We start from the raw sequence: 10,959 nt of genomic DNA, 5'->3' as shown, positions 1-10,959 counted from the left end.
CTTGCTGGTTGTTTTCACATTCCATCCTGTAAATGGGTTTGCAGCACTGTGGCCAGACCCAGTGGACCAAACACATTCAATTAAAGGTGATAACGGGCTTGTGAACGTGAACTGTCCCCCAGGCTCCACCGGCGCTGCTCCACACCCCACGGGCACGTGCAGATTGAGAGCTGGAGGGCACAGTCGGTGCAACAACGCGACATTGTGCAAAGAGGAGGACCAGATATATTTTCAGCCGGAAATCGAACTTCTGGGACTGATTGCACGCACACAGAGAGCTGTGCCATGGTAAATCCATCGAGCAATGTTCTGCATGTTAGCTATGTAATGTTATTTTCCTGCTTCACCAGCTGTAAAGTTAGAAGTATTTTCCAAAGTGGGGTGCGCATGCTTGACATTATTTTGCCCTGGGGGCCTTTTAAGAGGTTCATGTGATAATGGTACTGAACTCCATTCCTGGAATATTTGGGGAAAGTGTTTGTTTTTACTGAGAATGTATTTTATGGGAAATGTCGCCCCTGGCGGCCATTTCTCAGGCGATCTTATCACTGGACACCTTTTATACATGCACTCTTATTTTGCAAGTTCCCAGAGTGCAACAGGGAAGCAAATGAGTGGTGCAGATATAGTATTGTGCCTGCCTTAACACCACGCTTTCTGCTGCAGGGCATTTCCCTGGTTTTTGCCGGCGGAGGTGGGCATACAACTCCATTTGTGCACCTGCCCCTGGCTTCTGCCTGAAACAAACACATTAGGGGGTCATTTCATACAAAATCTAAATTGCAGGCAAGGGACCACTGGCATTAGTATTTAAATGCTGTTGGTTCCCTTGTCTGCAGTTTTAAAGGTCTGCAAGGTGGAGTGGACAAGGAAAGAGTAAAAGTGAGGTGAGCAGGCTTTCCTGCTTCCGGTTTCCAGTCTGTAGCATGGAAATGTAAATGCTGCCTGCATATGCGCTGTGTAGGCTGCGTTTACTAATGGATACCTATGGAATCCCCCTGGTCCTGACCAGGTGTAAAAATGAGGGGGATTGCATAGGAATCCATTAATTACACTCCTGTACAATTCTCACGCCGACACACAAGGAAGCGCACTGACAGGACGGAGGAGGAATTCATGCAGAGGTGTTATCTCCGCGTAGTGCCCCTGCTCCAACTCATCGCTGCTCCAAAATGGGGCGGCACGTTAAATGGAAGTGTAAAGGCATTCCACCTCACTTTTACACCTCCAATTAATGTCCAGTCCCATTTAAAATGAAATTGTGTTATGCCTGCATGACATGTTTCATTTTGGGGGTCATACCAATGGATTCTGGTGGAATCCGCCAACTTTTAGCATCTGCTGGAAGCGGGCAGATTCCAGAGAAATCCATTATAAATGTAACGTTAATTATGTGAGGTATTAACACGTTTTTTTGCACTTCGAAATGTAAATGATGAAAACTGCAGCGAGGGTACCTACGTGCATGAAGGTGTGAACGCAGGCGGTCGCCTCCAGGCAATTTAGTCCATCATTTATTTTAGGCTTCGCAGGAGATATTCCGTACAGACAGTTCAAATTTATGCCACAGATTTATTCTGAGAAAAACGCACATTTCTTAATGAGCACAGATTTTCAGAATTGCCTGAAGACTTTCAGAATATTGGACATCCTGCCAAGCATTAAGAAAGCCCGCAGAATTATGAAGAAAGGCAGGGTAAATGGATAGAGAGAAGAGACAGCATTGGGAGCTGTAAACATAGGCTAGCAACACAGAAGACATTCATTTTAATATTCAGGAAAGTTGAATATTCATGAATACATTTTTTTATAAGCCCTAGCGCCATAAAGAAAGGTGTTAAATATAACTCGACCGCTCCATAAAATGTTCTTTGTTTTAAAGTTGGAGTAGGGGTACGGAATGGAAATAGCATTTCCGCCACACATTCATGCAACGTCTTCAAAGAGCACATTGTATTGTAGTGTACAAGTCACTTATATAGTGCTTTTTACCATTATTATAGTCTCAAAGCGCTGGTAGTGGGAACGGCCTTGTTGGACCGAAGTCCAGATTGTTGCAGGTCAGGGAGTAGGATTAGGATGCGTGTGTGCATTTGGCCAAATGTGGCTTAGCAGGGCTGGCCAGGCTCTGGTAGAGAGCCGCCCATGTGGTCAGGCATGCAGAGGGGTGCTGAGAGGAGTCAGGAGATATTGTGAGTTCTGGAGACTCGCTGCGTGTTCAGCGTGCCCAAATTTGTCATAGGTCTTCGCTGCATCCTGACGTCAGAGGTGTTGAGACGTAATCTGGTGTAAGTAGGCGGAAAATGATGTGACCAGCACAACCAAATTTCGTCATAGCCCTTGCTGTATTCTGATGTGTGCGGGTAGTCATGCCTGTGGCCAGTGTCCACCGGAGTGGTTCATTATTCGTACCTAGCAGATTCGGTGGTGATTTGTTGTTTGTGCACCCGATCAAGTATTGGCTTCTTCTGTCGATTCTTGCGTCTGTACAAATATTTGTAACTAGTGGAGCACGGGTTGTACTTTTAGGTGCTTCTAGGCAGATACCGTGGCACGTCTACCCATGGTTTAACTCATGCATTTTCATGCTGGCACTCAACTATGGATTCCTATGGAATCTGCCTGCATTCAGCACCTGCTAAAAGCAAACAGATTTCATTATAAAGGCTGTCTGCAGAGCTCTTTTGCATACACCAATTACAATTTTTACAAAACTGTGTGTAGAAGCAAAGAGTAAAAGCGATGTTGCTTGTTTTTACTCTTTACAGTTTGCACTGTCTTTTGTAAAAGTCCAAAATTACATGCAGGGGACCCAACAACCCGTAAATGCTAAATTTGGCGTCCCCCCCTAAATGCAATTTCCACTTTTTACAAAATGACCCCAGTGAGTACCTTTGATATGCTGTGGACTTTTTAAAATAATATTTCTGTTAAAATTAGGAATAACAATATATATTTTTACTGTTGTTTATTTTCCCTCAGCAGATTTGACCTTTTTCTGCAGACATTTTAAAACTATTGCTGCAGATTTTCACCTCTTTTTCTGAAGATGTGTTATGCCACTGGCTATGCCTGAAAAGCTTTCTTGGGAACACAAGCAGCCCTTAGTTTAATGTAAGATATATTGGAGTCATTTCAAAGCAGGGTATGTTAGAATTACTTTTGAACCCTTCCTAATTCAGACCAACATTGCAACAGGGTTTACTCTACTTTAATAGAAATGTTAGCGTAAATGCGATGTATGGCTTTTGCGCTAGGGATCTAGCTCCTCGAGACCAGAGGCTTGAACTCTACTGCAAGCTTGGCATGTCTAGTAAATGGCATTTGTTTTCCCTAAGGTGATTTTCTGTCAGGCTCGTTTTACAGCCAATACAAATTGCATGCAGGGTACCGCCTACGTTTGTACTTACTTGATCTTGGATTCCCCAAATACATATTTATAAATGTGCAAGGCAGTCTCCAAAATTGAAGAGTGACACAAGGCGAAATCACCTTTACTCTTAACTTTTACTCTCCAATTGCAAAGAGTAAATGCTGCTTGGAAATTACGCTTGCACGCAGCATTTACTAATGAATTCCTATGGAATCCACCTGCTCATTAGGAGGTGATAATTCGAGGTGGATTCCATAGGACTCCATTCATTTTACGTCTGCATGAAAATCAAACACAGGCGTTCATTGGGGTGCTCACACAGACAGAGGAGGAAGGCACAGCAGATATGTGAACTCTGCTTTGTGCCGCTCCTCCACCTGGCCCAGCACGAACATGGACGTGAGGAGAAAATGGAGGCGTAAGAGCCGCACACCTTGATTTAGCGTTTCCATTTCCCGCACCACCCGCACCAAAATGAGCTCTTGTGTTTTAAAAAAAATTCTTTTCAGGTGCAATCCAGAGAACTTCAAATCTTTTGGTGACAAACATAACTTTCCTGCTTCTTGATATTTTGTATTTCTTTTAGTACGGGTTCATCAACACTTGCCTGAAATCTCTCGTAATTGAGAAATTTGGAGAGGAGACGTGGGAAGCCCTAACGTAAGTCACTTGTCTCATATCTCTGTGGATGTAACGGGCTGGAAGCCGTAAATGGCACAGATTGCAAAACTCCACGGATTTCCCTCATGATAACACTACCTTGGCCAGTGCTGTCTTAGAAAGAATCCGCGCTGGTTGTTAAGACCAGATGCCCGAAGAGCAGTTTGGTTACTGAGTTCCCATGGGGATTCTCTTTTTAGTCTACTGTAATTGATGGACATAATAGTTTGATTTTAGGTGTTATGACTATTGTTCTAACGGCGTGCATTCTTTATAACGAAAATGTTATGTAGAATGCACGTATGACGAAAATCTTATAACCAAACTGTATGCAGGGGTGGGGTAAAGGGTTAAATCTTGTGGCGAAACGGTTGGGATGGAGTTTTAGGGGTGTTTAAACAGGGGTTTGCGGGTGGACCCACCAAAAAAAAGGTGGTATGTTTTGTCATTATAAAAATGTTTGTTATATGTGCATTCATTATAAAATTAGTCGTTGTAAAGACATGTAATCGTTCTAACTATGCATGCATAAATTCATACATGTATCACACGACATATGCATACTTTGCGACATCACACAGCTATCTGGACACACCAAGGTGGTTAGAGGTATAAATGTATGATTTCACACAGTCACTCTCTCACTCCCTCATTCACTCACTCATGCCTCCATCTTGTTATGACTCTTACCATTCCGTCCAATTACATACATGTACTTCAATGCTATTGGCTCACTGCACACTGCCATTATGCCCAACACTAAGCGGAGCCATGTGAATGTGCCTCCTCATCAGTGCTGCTGCCACCATGACCAGGATCAAGCTTCTTGACATCAGGAAGAACCACCAGTTGGTCCAAAGCCATCCACACCCTTGCCCTCAGCACACTTGACGTCTGCTCCAGCCTGCTCATGGTCTCCCCTCTACTCTTCTGCTTCCCTCAATACAAAAGAACAGAAAACACGATGCTGGTTGCATCTGCTGCAGAGGTTGGGCGGCCTGTTATCAAAAAATCAGCGCTTAGAGATTGTTTAGCGTTACCGTTCGCCGGTAGACATAGAAATAAGTTAGATTGCGATTTTAAACAGTATGCAAGGAAACGTACGACAAGTTTCGCTTTAATCAACAGCCGATTGCGCGCAATATTCAGAAGTTTGTTGCAAATGTGATGGAACTAGGATGCATGTTGAATTTTTTTTCAAATTCTGTTCTAAATTTAGATCTTGATATATTATTGCAGTACTTCGGGTTTGAATTTAAGGCTGTGTGGTGCCTGCAATCAGTTGGCTTGGAACGCGGTCTGGATCGGGAGTATCAGCCCGTGTTTCTAGCCTCCTGATTGGCCGGCTCCCACCCACAGGGTGCTAATATGTAGTTGTTGTGGAGTTGCTGCTATTCGCAAACACTCTATGAGGGTGGGATGTCATTTGCATGATTTTTACCAACTACGACACATTATGTACCTCTTAAAGTGTTTACGTTAATCTTTTAGAACTTGTTAGAATAAACTAATGTTGACAGAAAGATCCCCTCGATAAAATACTGAACTCTACCACATGGATCCTATACAGCCTATGCAGACCCTCTCCCATTCCTGCATACCACACCGTGGATGTGCTTGGTGGCGTTATATGCAGAATCACTGCCTCATCTGGTTTCTGTTGGTCTTCACATCCATCCATGACCTAACCCCCCACTACCCGGTGGAATCCCTGCCCCCTGCCCCTCCCTCTCTGCATCCCGCTTCCACTCATTTACTATGCTAGCCCGCCCTCACTGGAATGCTCTTCCTGCCTCACATTAAGGCAGCCCAATCAGTGCAGGCATGCCGCCACACCTCTCCGCCTCTGTGACAGAACACTGGAACTTGCTACTGCATGTGAATCTCTCCTATACATGTACAAGTGCATCTATGAAATGCTATATTCATGTATGTCATTCTGTTGTCAGCTGTCTGCTCTCCAGGTCTTCAGACACTAGCCGCCACCATCACAGCAACCAAAAATGGGGCTGCCTCTTCTGCTTGCTAATTTACACTTTTTATAGCACTTCCATTGGAAGTGCCAATCCACCCATTTGAGGGTGGTGCATGCGTGTTGGGGTAGTCAGTAAAGTTCAACCAGTGTTGTCGTTACCATGTCATATATTCAGAGATGAGCATCAGTGTTCAGGATTCTTCTGATAGGTGGCACACTGGTGGTAGTGCACTTGACTCCGAGCAGTGTTTCCTCCATCCAGGTGGGATAGGGCCAGGGCGCGTGCGGTGGAGGTGAAGCGTCTGTGTGGAAGAGATTGATTTTACTCAGGAGAGATGGCTGGTGCCATATTGTCTAAAGTGTCTTCCCTCTGTGTGTCTTAAAGGAATGGTGGAGATCTAAGTGGAATCCCAGAGACTTGACACAGGGTATCAGCTTCGGGGTGAGGTCTTCGAGGGGCATGGCAGACAGCCATGATGCGCTGTGGGGTTGTTCTGTGTTGTCTGTGAGGAGCAGGAATTCTCCCTTGTGGGTTTCAGTTGAGGAAGTGCTTGACATGTAGGCCTGGATATGGGCAAGTAAGGCCTTGAGTTGGTGGATGTCATCAAGAGAGAGTCATGATCTTGGTGTTGCCTTGGTTACAGATGCAGACTGACATTGATGCTGAAAAGAATACGAGGTATTCCAAATACTTACTAGCGCATCCATCTCCAGGCACACAATGAAGTCCTGTAAGGAAAGCCATAGTTGTCATCAAGTGTAAATAAGTGTACATTTTACAAAAGCACGTCAACAGTCGAATCCAAATGTACTCTCTACTAGTGAGGATGGAGCATTTAATAAACATGTATCTGCTGTTCTGCTTCAAGCACTTTTTAGCTAATGAGTTTTTCGCGCATATCTTCAAGCTAAAACTTATAATGTTAGAATAATATCCATCTTCTTTTAGAATGAAGGCGGAGGTTCAAGACACTTTTATGACTTACACAGCCTATGATGATGGCATCACGATCAAACTAATCAGAGAAGCCTGCAAAATGCTCAGTAAGTATCCTTGCTGCTAAGATTAAAACATGCTCATCAAGGCGCGAGATTCAGACTATGTGGCTCGTGACACAGCATCACTTCAGGGGGATTTCTGATTGCTTGAGGCACGCGCACAGGTGAATGTCCAGGGAGCTCAAGCGATGCAGCTGTTCTATCTAGGAGCAAATGACGGGTGGGGCCCTACACGATTATGTTACCATGCCTTTTTTTTGTACTATTGATGCATGTTGCAACGCAAAGCATTTGACACATGAGATGATAACCTGGAGCCTGAAGTATCATTAAATTATTCAATCAAAACAATGTCAGAAATAAGACAGCAAGTATTTGCCTTTTCACCATCACATGGGAATGGGCTGCCGCAGAATGAATCTAAGTGTATCTAGGCCTTAGTATGAGATCAACACAGCAGTACAGATGTAAGCTTATTTCTTTTAGTTTTGATCCAATGGCAGCAGCATACTTCTTTACGTATTGTTGCTATGAAATCACTTAGCGTGGTCAGGTGTTTCTAATGCCTGTAAGGTTGTTCTGATTAGACCCTCTTGGCATTAAGTCAAGATGGTTGCAAATGACCAGGCACGGGACCATCTAATCACCATCAGGCCATGATAGCCCTCCCTCAACATGCCAATCACAGCTCCAAAACTATTTGTCTCTGATCCTGAGAACCCTCTGACCACTTCCATCAAACCTTTCACAACACCTTGCCTACCCCTGTCCAGGACTCCTGCTCGATCAACACATTTTGGCTGCTAGGTCAGGTAACAAAAAGGTTATTTATATATCTCAGAACATCTAAGAAATTAATCCCATGATCTTAGCAACTACAGAGACATGGTTTGATGACAGTTTAACCACTTGCTCCCACCAAGATACATGTTTCTGAATAAAAGGAGACCCAAAGAAACTGACAATGGGGTGTCTCTGGCCTTCCCCTATTACCATCATCCTCACAAACTCCAACAGGTCCTTTAAATGTATAGCACTAAGGTGTTCTCTTAACCATAATACCACAATAATTCTGGTTATTACCTACCAGCCATTGTGCTATAACCCACACTTCTAAGAGGAACCTCTAGAACTCATGGAAAGTGTCATTCCTTTTGTTCAATAATGATCATGGCAGGACATTTTGATGTAGGATTAGACAAAAAAATATAAACTTGCAATGAGGTGTTTGCTCCACATGCAAAACTTGGGTCATAGCCAAGTAGTCAATGTCCCCTCCCATACATTTCCACACATTCTTTGCGCTTGATGTAGCCCTCATCAACATTACAATTGCTGGGCAATTTTGGACAGAAAGCTATGTAATCTGAGGAAGAATAGTCGGATATGCCCCACTAATTCCAGACACTGTAACACAATAACCACATACAGCATCCTCTTCCTACCACCGAAAACACAAGGGGCCTCATTACGAGGTTGGAGGTAGCCATGGTGCTATTAGCACCATGGCTACCCCTTTACCGCATTCCGGGTCTGGGTTCTCGGAATAGGTACTTACCGGGTCATTCCAACCTTGGAGAACCCGGTAAGACCCCATTCTGAGAACCATTCCCCATTCCCATTAGAGCCCCCATAGGGCTTAATGGGAATGGGGATGGAGCTAATAACGGGCCCGCCAAAAGCGGGCCCGTTATTAGCACCCTGGTCCCTTAGAGGGACCCGCTAAGGGACCTTGTAATGTGGCAGTAAGGGGTTAACGGCAACGGCACCCTTACCGTTGCCGTTAACCCCTTACTGCCGAACTCGTAATGAGGCCCATTGCCTCACTTTATTCATTCAAGTTAGAGGATATAAGCACTAAGATTGTCACTCTCCAAGAAATTGAGTGCTTCTATTTTCAAAGGACAATGTCCATAAAAAGATTTCAAATTTTGTCACAGGTGTCTGAAGAACCACTACTCAACATGACCTCCAAACCCAAAGCCTCTTTCTTGAAGACCTATCCGTGTCCAGCATCAACACGCACCTGAAGTTCTGGCCAACCCCTCGACATTCTCTGCAGCATCTCTGTAAGGGCAGGAAAGGGGCTCAATAAAGCCTTGTGCCTCCACCTCCTCAAGCACCCAAACGCCAGCCGTAAGATATGAGTAACTACCTCCCCATCCTTATCATCCCATATGAGACTAGAATCCTTGGAAACGTGGCCATAGACGAAGTGCAGGGCTACAGAAAAGCACACACTCACATATATGACTGTTAATCTGGCTTCAGAGCATTAAGATGCACTGAAACCACCTTGCTGTGTATGAGAAAAGATCTACTGAAAACTTTGCACGAAAACCAACCCCACTCTCACTCTGCTTTGCCTCACAGCCACCGATGACAGCATTGTCTACAACATACTCTTCCAATGCCTGGAACTTGATATGAGTTTGCCTGGCTCAGCCCATAAAATGGCTGTCCTCCTTCCTCATGTATAGGTGGATCCAGGTATCTTGGGACCAGGTACCTTGAAACACTTGTGCATAGGCGTGTTACAAATGCCATATCATATTATATCAACCAACATCAACACCCCATCTGCAAACGTTCAGCATCCCTCAGGGCTCGGCCACATATGCAGGATTCTTGAAAGGCTAGATTAGGCCATTTGCTCCACTACTTGAATCCTTCAAGATTCCTTTTCAACTACATTCCAATGACTCCCAATTCTTAATCCACCCACAGTGCAGGAGCTCCAACAACCACGATCAGATCAGGTGTCTTGCCTAGGTCCAATCGTGAACGGCCTTCATTTTCCTCTGAATCACGGGGGAAAAACAGACGTCCTACTAAGTGGTGTGACCAAAATAAATCACCTTCAGCTTGACTGGCTTCCCTACACAGGCACTGCACCCCTACCAGAAACGATGCCCAAATTCTGCATGTGATGTTTGACACTGTACGTACATTTGACCCACAAATAAATGCCACAGTAAAAATTGCACACTACTGTCTTCACATAATGACAACAATAATCTCTATGTTAGGCGTTGCCCACACAGTGGAAACCGACCAGGAAGCAGTTCAGATTGGCACGCTATTTATCTGTGCCATGCAGGACACTAATCATTATCATTATTACAACCATAGATGGAAGAATACAGTGAGGGAAGCAGAGAAAATGGGAGCAGGGAGCTAACAACAGGGCAGGGTGCCAATTGGGAGCAAACGATCTACAAGCAGAGGTCGAAGTGGGCGAGAGCAGTCGGGAGCGGTGCTCCCATACTTTTTATTTTTCAGTTTCACAGTTCCTATAATTTCATTTTAAAAAGAAACTGTTCTGGGATGGTTTAGTTTTAAAATAAAAGTGCAGGAAGAAGCTGAGGCTTGCACTTCATGGCACTGCACTGCACATTCCTATAAATAGCAGGTGTGTTTGTTTGGGTGTTTGAATTGTGTGTGGGAGGGGGCACAGGGATAGGGTTTGTGGGGAGCAGAGCAGTGGGAGGGGGCACAGGGATAGGGTTTGTGGGGAGCAGAGCAGACCAGCAGGGAACATAGTTCCACTACTTCTTTTCGTAAGCTTCGACCACTGTCTACAAGCAACCAGGGGAGGAAACAGTGAGCAGATCACTGATTCTCAGGTAGGCTGGGGAGTGGCGGGTGTGTGGATCATTCACTCACTCTCATGGATACTCGCTTATTCGTTCTCTCACTCACTCACTCACTCACTCACTTACTCACTCACTCGCTCATCAGCACTCTTGCCTAGGATCCACACATTTCAGCTCCCAATCAAATGCTTTGCAGGTCAGAAACCAGAGAATATGTTTCTAAGGTATCCCTGATTGCCAATACAGCAGAACCTTTCATAAGAATCCAAACCCATCCCACTCACATTATATAGAGCCTAAAGCTGTGAAAACGAACAAAGGTAGCGTTAGACAATTTGGGCTCTATCAGAGCCTTG

At 44.6% G+C, this 10,959-nt stretch overlaps 1 protein-coding gene across 1 annotated transcript in view; it reads left to right on the top strand.

The window, feature by feature from the left end:
* The first annotated feature begins 3,766 nt into the window (after positions 1–3,766).
* LOC138528064 (guanylate cyclase soluble subunit beta-2-like) overlaps positions 3,767–10,959 on the top strand; it is a 309,889-nt gene continuing 302,696 nt past the window's right edge. Inside the window, exons 1-3 of the mRNA XM_069639510.1 lie at positions 3,767–3,772; positions 3,960–4,033; positions 6,958–7,052. Coding sequence (XP_069495611.1) covers positions 3,767–3,772; positions 3,960–4,033; positions 6,958–7,052 — 175 coding nt within the window. The remainder of the gene's footprint in view (positions 3,773–3,959; positions 4,034–6,957; positions 7,053–10,959) is intronic.

This window comes from Ambystoma mexicanum, chromosome 7q (genome assembly GCF_040938575.1).
Source record: "Ambystoma mexicanum isolate Mex_15411 chromosome 7q, UKY_AmexF1_1, whole genome shotgun sequence".
NCBI classification, from domain to species: Eukaryota; Metazoa; Chordata; class Amphibia; order Caudata; family Ambystomatidae; genus Ambystoma; species Ambystoma mexicanum.
This window is presented reverse-complemented; position numbering and strand designations above follow the sequence as displayed.